Source organism: Oncorhynchus mykiss, chromosome 13 (assembly GCF_013265735.2).
Source record: "Oncorhynchus mykiss isolate Arlee chromosome 13, USDA_OmykA_1.1, whole genome shotgun sequence".
NCBI classification, from domain to species: Eukaryota; Metazoa; Chordata; class Actinopteri; order Salmoniformes; family Salmonidae; genus Oncorhynchus; species Oncorhynchus mykiss.
In genome coordinates, this window is record NC_048577.1 from 62310679 (window position 1) to 62331545 (window position 20867).

Consider the following 20867-nt stretch of genomic DNA (forward strand, 5'->3'; position numbering starts at 1 on the left):
GAGTCCTGGTTTAGGAAGGCCACCAAAAATTCTGAGATTTCCATCCCCAACTACAACATTTTCCGTCAAGATAGAACTGCCAAAGGGGGAGGAGTTGCAATATACTGCAGAGATAGCCTGCAAAGTTCTGTGATACTTTCCAGGTCTATGCCCAAACAGTTCGAGCTTCTAATTTAAAAAATGAATCTCTCCTGAAATAAGTCTCTCACTGTTTCCGCCTGTTATAGACCCCCCTCAGCTCCCAGCTGTGCCCTGGACACCATATGTGAATTGATTGCCCCCCATCTATCTTCAGAGTTCGTTCTGTTAGGTGACCTAAACTGGGATATGCTTAATACCCCGGCAGTCCTACAATCTAAGCTAGATGCCCTCAATCTCACACAAATTATCAAGGAACCCACCAGGTACAACCCTAAATCCGTAAACATGGGCACCCTCATAGATATTATCCTGACCAACTTGCCTTCCAAATACACCTTCGCTGTTTTCAATCAGGATCTCAGCGATCACTGCCTCATTGCCTGCATCTGCTATGGGTCCACGGTCAAACGACCACCCCTCATCACTGTCAAACGCTCCCTAAAACACTTCTGCGAGCAGGCCTTTCTAATCGACCTGGCCCGGGTATCCTGGAAGGATATTAACCTCATCCTGTCAGTCGAGGATGCCTGGTTGTTCTTTAAATGTAATTTCCTTACCATCTAAAATAAGCATGCCCCTTTCAAAAAATGTAGAACTAAGAACAGATATAGCCCTTGGTTCACTCCAGACCTGACTTCCCTCTACCAGCAAAAAAACATCCTGTGGCGGACTACACTCGCATCGAATAGTCCCAGCAATGCGCAACTTTTCAGGGAAGTTAGGAACCAATACACACAGTCAGTCAGGAAAGCAAAGGCTAGCTTTTTCAAACAGAAATTTGCAACTTGTAGCTCTACTTCCAAAAAGTTTTGGGACACTGTAAAGTCCATGGAGAATAAGAGCACCTCATCCCAGCTGCCCACTGCACTGAGGCTAGGAAACACTGTTACCACCAATAAATCCACGATAATCGAGAATTTAAATAAGCATTTATTTACGGCTGGCCATGCTTTCCTCCTGGCTAGCCCAGAAAAAGCTAGCCCCTCTTCAAAGGGGGTGACACTCTAGACCCAAACTGTTACAGAACTATATACATCCTGCCCTGCCTTTCTAAGGTCTTCGAAAGCCAAGTTAATAAACAGATCACTGACCATTTCAAATCCCACCATACCTTCTCCACTGTGCAATCCGGTTTCCGAGCTGGTCACGGGTGCACCTCAGCCACGCTCAAGGTACTAAACAATATCATAACCGCCACCGATAAAAAAACAGTACTGTGCAGCCGTCTTCATCAACCTGGCCAAGGCTTTCAACTCTGTAAATCACCGTATTCTTATCGGCAGACTCAACAGCCTTGGTTTCTAAAATGACTGCCTCGCCTGGTTCACCAGCTACTTCTCAGACAGAGTTCAGTGTGTCAAATCGGAGGGCCTGTTGTCCAGACCTCTGGCAGTCTCTATGGGGGTGCCACAGGGTTCAATTCTCGACTCTTTTCTCTGTATATATCAACAATGTCGCTCTTGCTGCGGGTGATTTCCCTGATCCACCTCTACGCTGATGACACCATTCTGTATACATCTGGCCCTTCTTTGGACACTGTTAAAAACTTATTCGGGATAGGGGGCAGTATTCGGAAGTTCGGGTGTCTGAGGTGCCCAAAGTAAACTGCCTGTTACTCAGGCCCAGAAGCTAGGATATGCATTTAATGGTATTGGATAGAAAACACTCTGAAGTTTCTGAAACCGTTAAAATAATGTCTGTGAGTATAACAGAACTGATATGGCCGGTGTAAACCCGAGGAGAATGCATCTGGAATTCTTTTTTTGAGCTGTCTGCCCATTAAAATGCTTGTTTATGGGAAAATCAAACCTCCCAGATTGCAGTTCCTAGGGCTTCCACTAGATGTCAACAGTCTTTAGAAAGACTTTCAGGCTTTTTTTTTTATGAGCTAGAATTTGTAGTTTTTCTAGGTGGCTTTCATTTTGACTGTAGTCTTGTGGCGCGCGTGGATGAGCGCGCGCTCTTCTTTATTTATCTCCGGTAATGTACATACTATTCTCCTTCTTAAATTTGATCGTTTATTTACATATTAGAGTACCTGAGGATTGATTAGAAACGTTGTTTGACTTGTTTGGATGAAGTTTATTGTTAACTTTTGTGATTCCTTTGTATGCATTTTGAACGAGGGGAACAGGTGGATTACTGAATCAAGCGCACCAACTTAACTTACTTTTTGGGATATAAAGATGGACTTTATCGAACAAAACGACCATTTGTTATGTAGCTGGGACCCTTGGGATTGCAAACAGAGGAAGATCTTCAAAGGTAAGTGATTTATTTTATCGCTATTTCTGACTTTCGTGACACCTCTGCTTGTTTGGAAAATGTTTTTAATGCTTTTGTACGCGGGGCTCTGTCCTCATGGTGTGCTTTTGCCGTAAAGCATTTTTGAAATCTGACAAAACGGCTGGATTAACAAGAAGTTAAGCTTTTAAACAATGTGAGACACTGATATTTTCATGAATGTTTAATATTACGATTTTTGTATTTTAAATTTCGTTAGCGCCCCACCTATCCCAAAAAGGTTTTAACCTTTTGTGACTAGGGGGCAGTATTTTCATTTTTGGAAAAATAACGTTCCCATAGTAAACAGGATATTTTGTCAGGACAAGATGCTAGAATATGCATATAATTGACAGCTTAAGATAGAAAACACTCTAAAGTTTCCAAAACTGTAATCCAAACGAGCTTCAATGCCATACAACACTCCTTCCGTGGCCTCCAACTCCTCTTAAATGCTAGTAAAACGCAATGCATGCTTTTCAACAGTTCGCCGCCCGCACCCCCGACTAGCATCACTACTCTGGATGGTTCTGACTTAGAATATGTGGACAACTACAAATACCTAGGTGTCTGGCTAGACTGTATACTCTCCTTCCAGACTCATATTAAACATCTCCAATCCAAAATTAAATCTAGAATCGTCATCCTATTTCACAACAAAGCCTCCTTCACTCACGCCACCAAACATACCCTCGTAAAACTGACTATCCTACTGATCCTCGACTTCGGCGATGTCATTTACAAAATAGCCTCCAACACCCTACTCAGCAAACTGGATGCAGTCTATCACAGCGCCCTCCGTTTTGTCACCAAAACTCCATATACCACCCACCACTGCGACCTGTATGCTTTTGTCGGCTGGCCCTCGCTACATATTCGTCACCAGACCCACTGGCTCCAGGTCATCTATAAGTCTTTGCTAGGTAAATCTCTGCCTTATCTCACCTCACTGGTCATGATAACAACACCCACCCGTAGCACGCACTCCAGCAGGTATATCTCACTGGTCATCCCCAAAGCCAACACCTTCTTTGGCCGCCTTTCCTTCCAGTTCTCTGCTGCCAATGAAGGGAACGAATTGCAAAAATTGCTGAAGCTGAAGACTATTATTATTATTTCCCTCACTAACTTTAAACATCAGCTATCTGAGCAGCTAACCGTTCGCTACAGCTGTACATAGCCCATCTGTAAATAGCCCATCCAATCTACCTACCTCATCCCCATTTTATTTGTATTTACTTACTTTTTGGAAAATACTTCAGTCACGTGCAACGATGGAACTCCAGCAGGGTATTGTATTCTCTTCTCATCTGATGCGTGACTTTTTTTCTTTCGTACTGTCGAGGTTTCCAGAAATCTAGCATGTTGAACGCACAGTCCAAACATGATTGCCCATTGGATTTTGCTTATCCTTAAGTTTAAATATATATTTTTTTGTGATTGAGATATCTACTTTAGATATCTGCTCTTTTGCACACCAGTATTTGTACTTTCACACTCCAGTGTTAATCTGCTCAATTGAAATTACTTCGCTACGATGGCATATTTATTGCCTTACTCCTCAATTGCACACATTATATGGACTTTCTTTTTTTCTATTGTGTTATTGACTGTACGTTTGTTTATCCCATGTGTAACTCTGTGTTGTTGTTTGTGTAGAACTGCTTTGTTTTATCTTGGCCAGGTCACAGTTGTAAATGAGAACTTGTTCTCAACTAGCCTACCTGGTTAAATAAAGGTGTTCTCAACTAGCCTACCTGGTTAAATAAAGGTGTTCTCAACTAGCCTACCTGGTTAAATAAAGGTGTTCTCAACTAGCCTACCTGGTTAAATAAAGGTGTTCTCAACTAGCCTACCTGGTTAAATAAAGGTGTTCTCAACTGGCCTACCTGGTTAAATAAAGGTGAAATAAATAAAAAAATATTCTAAAAGGTTTGCAGAAATTTTTGCAATTAAAGGAATAAGTGGTTTTGGGTGGATTTTTTCCTTTGACTAATCAATCAGGTACAAGGAAGGAGTGAAAACCAACAGACACTGCCTTCCATTGAATTAGTTGGACACCTGCACTTTAGGAGAATTGTCACCTATACCTACCAAAATGTGTGTGGCTGACCCTTTTCATAGTTTAGTTTAGTCTCTGCTGTGTGGTGCACTGCAGACATACACTCAATAAACACATCACTTTTAGGTTGCGAAGTAAAAATGGTTCCATAAATGTGCAGTGCTGGACATGGAATTGTCTAGATCTAATTCACTACCTAAAAGGGGCTGAGTCATGTTATGTTCTGTTAATTACTGATGCCCCCTTTAAGAATGGAGCACCCTTGGTAATGCGCAGTGTTGTTCTGTTATTCTGGTACTAACTTGTTTTAGTAAATGTGACGCTCCAGTTCAAGTCCTGGTATTCAGTCTTTCTTATTATATAAATAAGTAATAAGAGCTAAGACACTACAGGTCAAATGCCAGGTGTTGTATCCCTGAGCACCCAGCAAGGCTAGCTATGACTCAAATCCCCCCACTTTACATCCAGCTGTATATGTTAGCAGCAGTTGTAAGCCCAGTGAGTCATTCATCAGCCCCACAAATAAAGTGTGAGGTGCTGTACAGCTATGCTGACTCACAGTGAAACCATGCTGGCTAGGGCCTGTCCCAAATGGCACCATAGAAAGCTCTCTCAGGTTAGAATAACCCAGTCATCAGGCTCTCTCAGGTTAGAATAACCCAGTCATCAGGCTCTCTCAGGTTAGAATAACCCACAGTCATCAGGCTCTCAGGTTAGAATAACCCACAGTCATCAGGCTCTCTCAGGTTAGAATAACCCAGTCATCAGACTCTCTCAAGGTAAAATAACCCAGCCCCCCACCCCCCACGCCTAATTTATTTACCATCACAATTACACCCTGCTCTTCCCCTGTGGGCCATGTTCCAATTCATTCTGTTTTGCTTCTTCTTTTCAAATGGAAGATCTATGCGTGTGGTCTCTGCAATGGTTTGGCTGACACACACACAGAGAGACAAAAACACACTCATGCACGCACACTCCATTCAACTTTCCCCTGGCCTGTACCTCGAAGTCCCATTCCTCCCCTCCCCTCCTAACTAAACATCGCAGGACAGCAGAAGGGAACTTCAAAGTGTCCGGAGGGGGGTACTCCTTTTTTCCTGCCACTTGTCATCATCCAAGGGCCTGGCTGCTCCCCTTATTACTCTAATTGCTTCCAACTGCTCCAGGAGCCTTTGATGGGGGGGGGGGGGGTGAAGCCAGCCAGAGAGCATGCTGCAACCACCTGTTGTTGCAGAGCCAGACACAGGTGGGCTGTAGTGTGGTGGTGCTGTATAAAAGAGGACTGCAAATATCATACAAATATCATACCCCGCCCCAGAAATGCTAACCTGCCATTATTGTAACGGTGTCATATTATTATTGTTAGCATTTTTTGGGGCGGGGTATGATATTTGTGCAGCTTTCTCACTCATTATTCATGATTAATTCAGGACTATCCGTAATCATGGTATCATCCACATTAATGTGGAAAATACCCTCAAATGAAAGCTGACAGTCTGCACTTTAACCTCATTACTCACGATTCATTCAGGACCATGCATTATCATGGTCGCATCCATAAAAGTGTTAAGAAACATTCTATTCTTATTTACAATTAAAGGGACTCCAAATTGACATAATACATTGTTTACCATTCACTTCTAAATGGGCAAGACAATGAATCTGAAACAACCAAAACTAACAACAAATGCATCCAACAAGTTAGTCACAAGCTTTTGCTCCCCTACAAAAGGGGGACCTATGTACAAAAACCACTGTCATTTCAAAGCGGTTCACCTGACATGAATGAAAATACTCAAATTAAAGAGGCCCGTCTGCACCTTGACCATTAAAGCAGGCCCGTCTGCACCTTGACCATTAAAGAGGCCCGTCTGCACCTTGACCATTAAAGAGGCCCGTCTGCACCTTGACCATTAAAGAGGCCCGTCTGCACCTTGACCATTAAAGAGGCCCGTCTGCACCTTGACCATTAAAGAGGCCCGTCTGCACCCTGACCATTAAAGAGGCCCGTCTGCACCTTGACCATTAAAGAGGCCCGTCTGCACCTTGACCATTAAAGCAGGCCGTCTGCACCTTGACCATTAAAGCAGCCCATCTGCACCTTGACCATTAAAGAGGCCCGTCTGCACCTTGACCATTAAAGAGGCCCATCTGCACCTTGACCATTAAAGAGGCCCGTCTGCACCTTGACCATTAAAGAGGCCCGTCTGCACCGTGACCATTAAAGAGGCCCGTCTGCACCGTGACCATTAAAGAGGCCCGTCTGCACCTTGACCATTAAAGAGGCCCGTCTGCACCTTGACCATTAAAGAGGCCCGTCTGCACCTTGACCATTAAAGAGGCCCGTCTGCACCTTGACCATTAAAGAGGCCCGTCTGCACCGTGACCATTAAAGAGGCCCGTCTGCACCGTGACCATTAAAGAGGCCCGTCTGCACCTTCACCATTGTATAATTTCAAATCCAAAGTGATGTCCCAAACAGGTCACCGTATATGTTTTATTGTCAAACACCAGATCCTCCCCCAATGCTGCTGGAGTACTAGGTGTGAATTCCTATCACACAACTGATTACAATAAAGTGCTTTTAGGTTTACAATACATGTTTCCCCCAAGAAAATAGTTGTCGCAGACTGATGTAATAAATAAAAAAAGCACGCAACAACTTTTATTAGTTAGCAATGGTTTCAAATGATTTCAAACAACAAACGGAGGCAAAACCACAGAGCAAAATGTACAGAGTTCATTAGAGACCGTGTGCAATGTAACTCAAATAAAGGACTAATTACAATATAATATCCTACATGGGCTGAATGTAGGACTGGTGGAAGGGATCCCTCCCTCTCTCCAACCAAGGTGCATGAATTAAGAAGTAGATTCAGAAACTCTTGGAGGACAATAGAAGTAAATAAAGTGCTTCTTTACGTTTACAAACAAAACAGAAGCCTTTTTCTTTACTTCCATTGTCCTCCAAGAGTTGGTAAATCTCTCGAATTCTGAATTGAGGACTGGATGGCTCTCTGGCTCCACCTTCTGGCCTGAAGTCATACTAAAAATCCAACAGCTGGGGAAGAAATGAAATATGTTATGACTGTTGATTCTTATACTGTCATTCCTTGACAATAATAGGAGAGGATATTTCATAGAATTCATGGGTATATTTACACACCAGTTGAGGCAGGATCTTCTCAAAATGTTCTATGTCCATTCTGTCACAGTCCTCTGCCTCAGCCTGTTTTATCGTTCTTTGTGCAGCTTCTGAGAAACAAAGAGTCAGGGTCTGTATTCCTAAAGCAACTCGGAGTAAAGACTGCTGATCTAGGCACTGTTTTGCATTCAGCATTTTAGATCATAATGAATACGATTATATGGATAGGAGGACACATCTGATCCTTGATCAGTATTCCTACTCTAAGATGCTTTACGAATCCTGGCCCTGATATCTTCATCTCCTATTGAAGTTATTTAAACACCATCATCTCAGCCTGTATAAACACCTCCATTGATTTCCATGTACATTACAGCAACAATCAATCGTTTGAACTTACCTTGAACAAACACATGTAGCATCTCTGCCATAAGGAGGACAGCATCGGCACCGACTTGAGAAAAACAAAAAAACAAAGGTCAAATGACTAATGACTAAACTAATGACTAATGACTAAACATGATCAGGTCCAACTCCTTTCCAGGATCGTTACATTAAACAACTCCGCTAGCTAGCAACTCGCCTTTAGTTTTCTCGTCCTTGAAGAAGCTTGACAGGAGTTTGCTTACAGTCTCCTAAAAAGAAAGAAAAAAAACATGATTCTGAATAACAGTATGCACGACAACAGTACGTTAAAGTTACTGTAGTGAACTGCTTCCAAAAACAACTGCCAGTGTTGTCAGAAGTATCCAGTAGGCTGATGATTTAGCGCGCTACCCCGCTGAATTAGCTCCATACAGTCTGCTCAGTCTAATTTGAAAATGAGGCTTGTGATCTTGATTTAGTTACAAAATGAGGCTTGTGATCTTGCTTTAGTCGAAATGATGTGACTCACAAAATACAACAATTAATAGTATTGGCGACTTTCTCTTACCTTTTTGAATGTGATTTCCGCGCTGCTTTCCGCCATTTTCAGTTTATGTCGATCAACGCGCTCTCAGCAGTGATTGGCTGCATCGAGTCCGTGATTATTTACGTAAAACGCATCGCGCAACGCTTCTATTCCAAAGGAAAAATAGTACCAAATAAAATGTGGAAAATAGTAAATGTCTTATGAAAATGTGTGTGCTTGCTAGTTTAAAGTGCATTTACAGTTTTAACAGATGAAACTATCCAAGCAGAAGATAAATCTCCTTCAACCAAACTCAATATCACTTTTGAAATACAATGAATAGCCTATTTTTTATTTATTGTTATAAATAGCCTATTAACTTTTCGACAAGTTAACAAATGACATGTTGGATTAACGTCTCCAACTCAACCAACAATAAAAGTTAAAGAATGCTATTAGTGGCTCAGATGGAACTATCCAAGCAGTAGACACGTCTCCTTTATATGTTGATATGTGGTTGCCTTGCCAACCAAACACAATTCAATAATACTTTTGTAATACAGTAAAGAGCCTAAAGTTAAGGCTATCTTCCAAACTAATGTAACAATAAACCTTAAATGAGTAACACACCCATAGTTATTGTAACTATACATTTCTTCTTATGTAATCGTATAAAGCGTGCCGGTTGAAGATAGCATACATAGGTCGTTGAAGGTTTGTGGAGATCTTCACAAATGTGAAAAAAAATCTGTGGAAATTTCAAACGGCATTGATCACGTGCACTTTTAATGTCATTTCAACTGCAATCCAGGTCATTTGGTTCTGCTAATAAATGAAGCACAGTGATAACACATTAATCTGTTGTATAAATAAACACAATATCATTGTATTCCCATTTGAACTTTGCTGTGGTTTTAAATGGTTGAAAGCACAGTGATAGATATTTGGGTGACAACTAAACCAAAAATCAGACATTGTTTTTCCATTGGAATTTTGTTGTGCTTTTAGATGGTTGAAAGCAGTGATACAACATTGGAAATTCAACCCAGCTGTCTTTTTGAGTGGGTAATCGCATTGATTAACGTCTCAACCCAATACTACCCAATTATCCACATTGAAAATATGTGGTGATATCAGTGGGATACAGAGGTGAGTGTGTTTCAGTGTGTGTGTGTGTCACAGCGGCGGTTTTACCAGGTAGGTGTGACAGGGTTTGAATTTTATGTTTGCCCTTGACACCTCTTCTGACAGGTGAACCTTGTAGTGAAAGATCTTCATATCCACCTTCAGAGACACAGAAAAGTCACAGGGTTAGAGGAGAGAGAAAGAAAAGATGAGAGGGAGAGAAAGAAAAGATGAGAGAGAGAGAGAGAGAGAGAGAGAGAGAGAGAGAAAGAGAAAGAGAGAGAGAAAGAGAGAGAGAGGAGAGAGAGAGAAATAGAGAGAGAGAGAGAAAGAGAGAGAGAGAGAGAGAGAGAGAGATAAAAAGAGGTGAGGGATGGTTGAGTTTCATTTTACTGCCAGTACAATGTCTCTACTCCTGTAAAGTCATAAAATAATCCACAAGACAGCTTTCCCAAGGACAACCAGTCAGATAAACATGCCGTATTAGAGGTAGGGAATTACACTGGCCAAAGAGATCACAGCAATCACAGCCACCAATTATCATACACCATCTAAAATATACACAGGAATCTAATTGTTTCTTGTTGTATTTGTTGCAAATTCATCAACTCAAAGTTCTCTCAAAGTCCAAACAATTTTTTGTATGTAGCCTAGTTTTAATGTAGGCCCATGGAGCACTGTTGGCCGACTGGTAAGATATTATGAGGTTATTATAGCCTAGTGAAAATGGAATTCATTAGCTAATAACCCGCTAATTGTGTTGACTGGTGAATATCCCATGCATGCTGCGCTAAACAACCAGACAAGCAAATTACTGCTATAGTGGAGTTTCAGCACCATGGACAGAGGTCAATCAATTCCCTGCTAATCTGACTACAGTTAGACCTGTGCTCTCTCTTTTATTAGTAAATGTCTATTTCCTATTGTAGAGGAGAGTGGGGTAAGTCGAGCAACGTTTTTTGCATTCAGCATCACCCCATCAAGGGAAACATAGTATTCTTTCTAACAAATATATTTGCATATTTTTCAGGATGATGTGTATCCATGGAAATAATCAGAATTAATGTAAATATTACAGTTTTGAAAACATAGCTTGTTAAAAAAAAGTTATTGTGGTACAAAATACCCCTTACCCAGGGAAAATTGAGCTGCGGGACAGGGTAAATTAAGCTGCTTACTTGGTGGAAATCTGTTTTTAGGACACAATGTAAAAACGGAGAGCTGGAGCTCGTCTGAGCGGTTGGGTTCTGTTTGATGTCATATTGATATGTTAAATAAATGTGTAATTCGTGATTCTGTCAACCCTACACATGAACCTGTTTTTAATTTGTTTTGTTTATTGTATATTAGCTGTGTTCTCCTTCACTTTAACCAGGCTAAAAATAGAGAATCTGAAATTATTAAGGTTTTATACTAATGGTGAAGGAGAAATAAAACATGTAAACTGTTATAGACTTATTTATTTTGCCACTCAACCCAAACTTTAACAACCCGTATGTGTGTTAGGCAGAGCACCCCATGCTCTTGTATAAACCTGGGGTGGTGTAGTGTGGCAGTTTGACTTATGCATTTGGTGTTCTTTCAAATTAGCCAACAGTGGCATTTTCTGATGTTTTCAACGTGATTCTTCTTTGCTTTCACCACAAATGGGAAGAGAACAAAAACATAATGAACATGAACCAGAGAGCGCACATTGCTCCAAAAAATCGGTCTCTGCCCAAGTCCACATAGGTGTGAAGAACTACATGTTAAGCTGTATCGGCCCTTACCCAGAATCACCAACCCACATGTTTAATGATCATGGTCACAGTATGGATAAGGTACACATGGGGCAAAATATATTGATCCTTAGTGGTTTTGGAACACTCAGCATTTCATTAAAACAAACAACTAGCAACATCTGAAAGCTAATATGCCCTTTTAACCAAAGCAGTAGAGTAGAGCTTCATATTTCACTACCTAACCAGTTTGTCCAGAACCCATAGCCTATGAAAACCCAATTAGTACCATGAGCATACCACCGTGCATCCCGCCGCTGGCTTGCCTATGAAGCCAAGCAGGGTCTTTCCTGGCCGGTCCCTGGATGCTGCTGAAAGTGGTGTTGGAGGGCCAGTAGGGGGCACTCTTCCTTCTAGTCTTAAGATCAAAATCCCAATGCCCTAGGGGAAGTGATGGGGACATTTCCCTGCGTAGGAGGCTCTCTTTCGGATGAGACGTTAACGTGTGATCTTACTCTCTGTCACTAAATATCCCATGGCACTTAGCGTAAGAGTAGGAGTGTTAACTCTGGCGTCCTGGCTAAATCCGGGCAGCAGGTAGCCTAGCGGTTAAGAACGTTGGGCCAGTAACTGAAAGGTTGCTGGTTTGAATCCCTGAGGTGATATCTGTTGATGTGCCCTTGAGCAAGGCACTTAACCCTATTTGCGCCTGTTCTGGAGAAGAGCATTTGCTAACATGTACATTTCCATCATGGCACACCTTCCCCTCATTTCTAATTGGCATTTATCACTCCTCACCTCTCCAGCTGTGGTGAGCGTTCTGGCACAAATGATTGTCATCATCTGGAAAGGCACTATATAAATGTTGGGCCCTGTAAAATCTGTATTTTTTTGTTGTTGCCTGATTCCGATTAGTCTTAAACGAAGTGGAGGAAACGGAATTTGGAATTAAGGTTTCCGTTCTCCGTTTTTTCCCTTCATTTTATCAAGAAAAAAAACAACAAGAAAAAAAACATTTTAATAGAAGACAACTAAATTGGACATGGTCCAAGCACACCAAGAGAGTCGTTAAGAGGGCACGACAAAACCTATCCCCCCTCAGGAGACTGAAAATATTTGTCATGGGTCCTCAGATCCTCAAAAGGTTCTACAGCTGTACCATCGAGAGCACTGGTTGCATCACTGGCTGGTATGGCAACTGCTCGGCCTCCATCCACAAGGGTAGTGCGAACGGCCCGGTACATCACTGGGGCCAAGCTTCCTGTCATCCAGGACCTCTTACATAGGTATTCCTCTTGTTCAGATTGGATTGGGCAGTGTGATGGCGAATGCAATTCTCATTGCCCTCTAGAAGTTTGGAGAAAATATGAATCACTGATGCATTGTGTTCATTTCTTATGACATGATAAACTTGGGCAAATGTATTAATTTTCAATAGGCTACATTTTGTTGATACTTACTAAGCTATATACATTTTTGAACATTGTTCAATTCTGTTTTAATGTCTGGATTCCGTCAGCGTTCTGCATATCGCAGATTTACAGGGCCCTATAAATGCAATCAATCAATCAATCAATCATTACTACTATTGCTGTCACTATCATAAATACTTCTAGCAAACACACATTTTCTTTAGGAAATGTCCCTTTCTAGTAATATCTTCGCTTATTCTACTAAAAGTTCATGCAACATTGGCCTTATAATGTTCACAGCATTGAAAACAATTGGCATTTCATTACAAATCAGTAAATCACGGTACATAAGACATCTGAAAACAAATTGTTACAATCAAACCAAATCATAGAAAGAAATTATAATCTACATTTATTTTTCAACAAATAATCCATGTATCCCATCCAAAATTGCTTTTAAAAAAAAAAAACGTAGGTACAGTATCATCCGGCCTCTGATACATTCTCGAAGATGCTCAATTGATGAACAGACCCATGGTCACGTCTGCAGATAGACCCGGCTGGGATGACCTCAACCTTCTGGGTCATCCATCTATATGAAAGATTAGATTTTAGCATGGTAAAAGAGTTGCAAAAACAGTGACTCGTAACTTCTGTTTGACTCTTGCATATGACTTTAGACTTGACTGTGTTTTAATAGTCAAGTATTGAATCAAAGTATATATATTTTTAAACAAATTGACCTTTGACCTAGAAGAGTCTAACCTGCAACGCAATGTTACCCTGCATGGATCAGAACACACATTTGTTTATGAAGAGAGAGACTTGAGATTTGACTCAGACTCGCCCTGTTGAGACTTAAGACTTGACTGGTGCTGAAAGACCTGTGACCCAGACAGTGACATATCGATAAGACTGGCTGCATGTGCTGGATAAAAGCAACCTACACACAACCATGTCAACAGAACACTTTTTGTGAATCCAATCAGTTTTCCACGTTGATTCAACATCATCATATTTACTTTTTTGGTTGATATGACATAGAAACATTGCTGATTCATTCAACAAGTCGTTGCCCAATGCTCTGTTTTGATTTACCTTCAGACTGACAACTCTCTTGGCCTCCACTTCCATGCCTCCTATATAGTGAGGACCCGCCCAGTCTGCCGTATCTGCCTCCTCCTCAGAGGAAAAACTCACGTATCCCAACGCACTGGCACTCTTTGAGTCAGAGTTCTGTGGAGTTTTCTTGATCTGTTTTCAAAGGATGGACCATCACCATTACCAATAAAAACACCAATAATCCAAGAAAATATGTTGTTTTAAAGGGGTCAATCTGTAATAGCTACATCCATTGATTCTTGAGGAATATAACTTATAAAATACCTTGTCAGATTAGTTCAACGGTCTTACTGTCTTGTCCCATTAGAATGCAAAATATAAGCTTGTTTTACTCCACTGACTGCAGTGTAAAAAAGGTGGAGGGGTGGATGCTATGTTGTTTAAAACTACAGATTGCCCCTTTAACCTGTTAGAGCTCTAGGGGCGCTATTTCATTTTTGGATAAAAAACGTTCCCGTTTTAAGCGCGATATTTTGTCACGAAAAGATGCTCGACTATGCATATGCAGTTTTGGAAAGAAAACACTCTGAAGTTTCAGAATCTGCAAAGATTTTGTCTGTAAGTGCCCCAGAACTCATTCTACAGGCAAAACCAAGATGATGCATCACCCAGGAATTAGCAGAATTTCTGAAGCTCTGTTTTCCATTCTCTCCTTATATGGCTGTGATTGCGCAACGAATGAGCCTACACTTTCTGTCATTCGCCCAAGGTCTTAGCAGCATTGTGACGTATTTGTAGGCATATCATTGGAAGATTGACCATAAGAGACTACATTTTCCAAGTGTCCGCCTGGTGTCCTGCGTCGAATTCGGTGCGCAATTGCCAGCTGCTTCTACTTTACCATTTGATTCAGGGGAGAAAGCATGTGTCCAAGAACGATGTATCAATGAAGAGATATGTGAAAAACACCTTGATGATTGATTCTAAACAACGTTTGCCATGTTTTCAGTCGATATTATGGAGTTAATTTGGAAAAAAGTTCGCGTTTTGAGGACTGAATTTGGGGATTTTTTTTGGTAGCCAAATGTGATGTATAAAACGGAGCTATTTCTAATACACAAGGAATCTTTTTGGAAAAACTGAGCATCTGCTATCTAACTGAGAGTATCCTCATTGAAAACATCAGAAGTTCTTCAAAGGTAAATGATTTTATTTGAAGGCTTTTATGTTTTTGTTAATGTTGCGTGCTGGATGCTAACGCTAATGCTAACGCTAAATGCTAACGCGAAATGCTAACGCTAGCTAGCTACTTTTACACAAATGATTGTTTTCCTATGGTTGAGAAGCATATTTTGAAAATCTGAGATGACAGTGTTGTTTACAAAAGGCTAAGCTTGAGAGATGGCATATTTATTTCATTTCATTTGCGATTTTCATAAATAGTTAACGTTGTGTTATGCTAATGAGCTTGCTGATAGATTTACACAATCCTGGATACAGGGGTTTTTTCATAGTTAAACGTGACGCAGAAAACGGAGCAATTTGTCCTAAACAAATAATCTTTCAGGAAAAACTGAACATTTGCTATCTGAGAGTCTCCTCATTGAAAACATCTGAAGTTCTTCAAAGGTAAATGATTTTATTTGAATGCTTTTCTGTTTTTTTGTGTAAATGTTGCCAGCTGAATGCTAATGCTAAATGCTACGTTAGCCATCAATACTGTTACACAAATGCTTGTTTTGCAATGGTTGAGAAGCATATTTTGAAAATCTGAGATGACAGTGTTGTTAACAAAAGGCTAAGCTTGAGAGCTAGCATATTTATTTCATTTCATTTGCGATTTTCATGAATAGTTAACGTTGCGTTATGGTAATGAGCTTGAGTCTGTATTCACGATCCCGGATCTGGGATGGGGAGATCAGAAAGGTTAAAAAGGTATGGTTTAGGCCTTATCCACGTGAGGCTAATATTACAATGATTGATATGACTTAATCAGCCTACCGTGCATGCTGTAATGCTGCCCCACTGTCGGAAGTAAGCTTGTAGGTATCCTTCATTTATGTTAGTGCTGAGATCCTTAATGACAAGCCCGTGATCCTGTCCAACAGATACAAAATAAAGCCATTCATATTTTTATTTTAAAATGTTATCATGGTAAAGTAACTATATTGTGTGTCTGTAATAGGAATACTATGAAAAATACACTACATCCATTCATAGGCTACTAAGAACTACAGATATCGAACCTTAATTTGATAACCCTGTTGTTGCAACAAATCAAAGACTTGATTTGGCATAACTAAAAATGTCCATTAATTATAATCCACATTTCCTGTTGCTGCAGGATTATTTTCCTGCTGTGACAAACTGGTCAAATTAAAATCCTACACCTGTAAGTGTGTTTTAGGATGGTCAGAAAAATAAGTGTTTGTTTACCAGTTTGTACTTTTTGGCCAAAGCGGTCCTGTGTTTTTTAGGGAGAGATATGTACACTCTCCTTTGAGGCTCCATTTTCCCCTTAAATAACTAGAGGGAAACAGAATAAATCAATATTTCATTTCATTTGACCCTGTGAAATGCTGTAGTCTTTGGATATTTGCTTCAGACAAAAACAAAATTGATCACTGTAACTTCTTCTATGCTTTATAAAATATATTAAAAAAATGTATCAGTCATAATTAACTTAACATGAAAATAACCTGTTAGAGCAAGATACAACTAATATTTCCTGAGTAGACTTTATTTTCTGCAATAAAAAGGCCAAAATGTGATCTTTCACTAGTAGTATAATGATATATATTGTCTTACATACCAACAGAGGTCGTAGAGATGTACATCCACCTGTTTGTTTGGTAGCCCTAAGAGCATTGCATAGGAAAACCCATCATAAGATATAAATCAACAGGTGGATTCGGGGTGGGTACAAGGTTTCTCTTCCTGCTTCACAAGAAGATGATGCAATCCTACTCTTGGCTTTCTACAAGTTCCATGTTACTCATCCTGCAGCATAACTCACATATTACTGGATTGAGTTCCACAGAAATTTCTGAGTAAATGGGCATTGTTCACCCCTCCTTCCCTTTGTGATATGTCGCCTCCTAGCAATGAATGTTAAGTAACAATCTAGGCAATGATGCGGGTCATCTCGGGGTCATGATAGGGGCTGCACAAAATGATTGATGTATTCTAATAATTGATAACCCTCCCCCACTACATTTATAGGGTCCTGGACCACAGATTAGCAATATATGCATTATCAGGTTTAACTTCTTATGGCTGGGGCAGTATTGAGTAGCTTGGTTTGATAAGGTGCCCAGAGTAAACGGCCTGCTCCTCAGTCCCAGTTGCTAACATATGCATATTAGTATTAGTGCATTTGGATAGAAAACACTCTGAAGTTTCTAAAACTGTTTGAATGATGTCTGTGAGTATAACAGAACTCATATGGCAGGCAAAAACAATATGGCGGATATATTTTTGGCTTGTTTGGTCTCTGAGCGCCGTACTCAGATTACTGCATGGTATGCTTTTTCCGTAAAGTTTTTTTGAAATCTGACACAGCGGTTGCTGTGGGAAGTTTATGTAAAAAGAAGTTGCTGTGAGAAGTTTATCTACAGTTCTATGTATAATAGTTGTATCTCTTAATGTTTATTATGAGTATTTCTGTAAATTGATGTGGCTCTCTGCAAAATCACTGCATGTTTTGGAACTACTGAACATAACACGCCAATGTAAAATGAGATTTTTGGATATAAATATGCACTGTATCGAACAAAACATACATGTATTGTGTAACATGAAGTCCTATGAGTCATCTGTGAGTCATCTGATGAAGATCATCAAAGGTTAGTGATTAATTTTATTTCTGCTTTTTGTGACTCCTCTCTTTGGCTGGAAAAATGGCTGTGTTTTTCTGTTACTTGGTGGTGACCTATTATAATCGTTTGTGGTGCTTTTGCTGTAAAGCCTTTTTGAAATCAGACACTGTGGCTGGATTAACGAGAATTGTATCTTTAAAATGGTGTAAAATACTTGTATGCTTGAGGAATTTTAATTATGAGATTTTTGTTGTTTTGAATTTGGCGCCCTGCACTTTCACTGGCTGTTGGCGGGGTGGGACGCTACGTCCCACATTTCCCAGAGAGGTTAAACTGATTAATCATGTAACTGTAATTAACTAGGAAGTAGGGGCACCATGGAAAATATTCAGATTACAAAGTTATAATTTTCCAAATATAACTTTCAGATATTTTAATATCTGATCAATCAGTCTTGATTAATGAATCATTATTTACCTCATGTTAGTCTCATTCCAAACGTCGAAAATTGTTGGTTATCTGCACGAACCCAGTCTTCACTATGAGTCTTCCATACATCAATTGTCTTAAAATATTTATTTACTAACTAAGTAATTCACAGAAATGCATAATCAAACAGTAGATCGTTACAAGGAAATGATAGCAGAGTTTCCCTAGTGTGATAAACCGCCATCACAGCTTGGTGGACAAAAAGGGAAGTGCGGGTCAACTGAGATGAGACACTACAAAGTTAAATATTATAACAATTGAAATACTAATCCTTTGCACATGAACTCTCACTCATTCGGGAACAATTGCAATCAATATATAGATTTACGCTCAGTGTGTCGTCTTGATCTCTGTTAAAAAGTTTGTTTCTGTTGGAGAGTATGTCCGCCTTCTCTCTCTCCATCTGTCGTGGTTAGAATGGATAGTTCAGAGTGACATTCATTCAAGTCGTTATAGAATAGATGTTTCGGCGGTTGTCGGTCTTCGTGTTCAATGATACCGAATTCCTAGCTGCAGACTAGTAATTAATATCAAAGACTTGTTCTTATTCTGTCGGTATCGATAGTCTAAGAGTTTAACCACGTGGGATGGTTAAAAGATTCAGCAGTCTGGTCTCAAACCTTGGCCCTCTCGTTATCGAGGTAAGCTGGTCTGCAACCTTTGTCTTCTCGTAATTGAGAGAAATATGATCTGTTGAGAATTCTCAAGGTGGGGGTTTTATTCTGAAGAGCAGAAAAAGGCTGTCTCATGATGCCAGGTCCCAACTGTGTTCATGGGGGCGTGCCTGTGACTTAAGTGAAACTTTACACAGAAATACAATTTTCTCACATTACATCATTACATAGCATCCCACAAATAGTTTAATCTTTCCTCATTCATCCTGTACAGCAATTAGATGCAAGCCTCATAACTGAGGCTATTATATAAACAGCGTTATGGTAATGTGGCCGTATTGTCTCCCATGAGTTTCACAAAATTGTACCAAACGGACCAATTCATAGTCGGATTCTTCACCGATCTTTTATACCTTCTCCAGAACATAAATGTTGTTCGGAACTCAAGTTCTGTGAGGTGGAAGAAATTCCTTTGTTCTCTCTATGAAAACTCTCTCTATGAAAACTCACTCTGTCTCTATACTGTGGCAATGAGGAGGTAATCTCCTCCAGGAATTTACAACCTCTCTCTGACCACAGCAGCCTGGGTGTAGGAGACAGGGGGGTAGGGGGGTGGTGCATAGAAAAGGGCTGGTGCAGAGGGAGGGGTGCTCGCTGTACCCAAAGAGGGCCACGTCATGACAAACTGTAACGCAGTAAAATCGTTGAAATTGTTGCATGTTGCGTTTATATTTTTGTTCAGTATACATTGAAGCTTGAAAGCGGTGACAGACAGCCCAGAGACAATAAATATATTTAAAAATATATATTAACAAAAGGCAAATTAGACAGTTATGGCCCACATTGGAAATACCATACTAGTATAAAACACACCTCGGATGATCTTGAATATTTATCAGTCTCAGTTACTTCACATTCTGATGGTCTAGAATACATATCAGTCTCAGTTACTTTACATTCTGATGGTCTAGAATACATATCAGTCTCAGTTACTTTACATTCTGATAGTCTTGAACACACATCAGTCATAGTTACATTCTACAAGAAATGTCTCAATGTCCTTCACCACACACATCACTCCACTTTGAGTTCACTTTGACTGGTTGATAGCAGACAAATATCCTTGATGTGATGGGAGTCCAAAATGTAACATGCAGCATCCAATGAATACTCTGGAATAATTTAATCTTCCACTAAAACATATTCAACCTGAAATGACATAAGGGAAACCGATGTAATATTTAACAGAAATGACCTGAATCTGTTTAGACTAACACATCAACCTGAATCTGTTTAGACTAACACATCAACCTGAATCTGTTTAGACTAACATATCAACCTGAATCTGTTTAGACTAACATATCAACCTGAATCTGTTTAGACTAACATATCAACCTGAATCTGTTTAGACTAACATATCAACCTGAATCTGTTTAGACTAACACATCAACCTGAATCTGTTTAGACTAACATATCAACCTGAATCTGTTTAGACTAACATATCAACCTGAATCTGTTTAGACTAACATATCAACCTGAATCTGTTTAGACTAACATATCAACCTGAATCTGTTTAGACTAACACATCAACCTGAATCTGTTTAGACTAACACATCAACCTGAATCTGTTTAGACTAACATATCAACCTGAATCTGTTTAGACTAACATATCAACCTGAATCTGTTTAGACTAACACATCAACCTGAATCTGTTTAGACTAACACATCAACCTGAATCTGTTTAGACTAACACATCAACCTGAATCTGTTTAGACTAACATATCAACCTGAATCTGTTTAGACTAACATATCAACCTGAATCTGTTTAGACTAACACATCAACCTGAATCTGTGTTTGCAGGACAAGACAGATCTGTCAGAAGACAACACCATGGTTTTGGTACCGACTAACCACAGCAGCAGCTCTTGGAGGTCATACAACAGGGTCATGTTCATTAGGTACCAAACAGAAGAAAGCACACAAACAGGGAGGGCCTACCTGGACTTCCTTTTCTGTTGCTGAACATTTACATTTTCTGTTGCTGAACATTTTAATTTTCTGTTGCTGAACATTTTAATTTTCTGTTGCTGAACATTTTAATT

The 20867-nt window shown here is 40.0% G+C and overlaps 3 protein-coding genes across 5 annotated transcripts in view; all 3 read right to left on the reverse strand.

Moving 5' to 3' along the window:
* Nucleotides 1–6972: 6972 nt before the first annotated feature.
* On the reverse strand, nucleotides 6973–8689 carry LOC110487063 (centromere protein X). Of its 2 annotated transcripts, XR_005035630.1 has the most exons (6): nucleotides 8569–8689; nucleotides 8218–8269; nucleotides 8035–8088; nucleotides 7656–7744; nucleotides 7479–7550; nucleotides 6973–7377 (listed from the first exon to the last, which is right to left on the reverse strand). XR_005035630.1 is itself a non-coding variant. In XM_021558970.2 (5 exons), the coding sequence occupies exons 1-5, from the start codon at nucleotides 8602–8604 to the stop codon at nucleotides 7536–7538; spliced, it is 246 nt and encodes an 81-aa protein (XP_021414645.2). In that variant the 5' UTR covers nucleotides 8605–8682; the 3' UTR covers nucleotides 6973–7535. The 2 variants fall into 2 exon arrangements, 1 of the variants encoding a protein (XP_021414645.2); XM_021558970.2 differs by having other exon boundaries at nucleotides 6973–7550; nucleotides 8569–8682.
* Nucleotides 8690–13352: 4663 nt separating this feature from the next.
* On the reverse strand, nucleotides 13353–16354 carry LOC110487061 (heterogeneous nuclear ribonucleoproteins A2/B1). Its single transcript, XM_036942628.1, has 4 exons — nucleotides 16280–16354; nucleotides 15845–15940; nucleotides 13880–14035; nucleotides 13353–13373 (listed from the first exon to the last, which is right to left on the reverse strand). Exons 1-4 carry the CDS (start codon nucleotides 16352–16354, stop codon nucleotides 13353–13355), a joined length of 348 nt encoding a protein of 115 aa, XP_036798523.1.
* Nucleotides 16355–19554: 3200 nt separating this feature from the next.
* LOC110485307 (transmembrane channel-like protein 6) overlaps nucleotides 19555–20867 on the reverse strand; it is a 31355-nt gene continuing 30042 nt past the window's right edge. For both annotated transcript variants that reach the window (XM_036941822.1, XM_036941824.1), the window contains one exon: nucleotides 19555–19973. In XM_036941822.1, coding sequence (XP_036797717.1) covers nucleotides 19947–19973 — 27 coding nt within the window. In that variant the 3' untranslated portion in view covers nucleotides 19555–19946. The remainder of the gene's footprint in view (nucleotides 19974–20867) is intronic.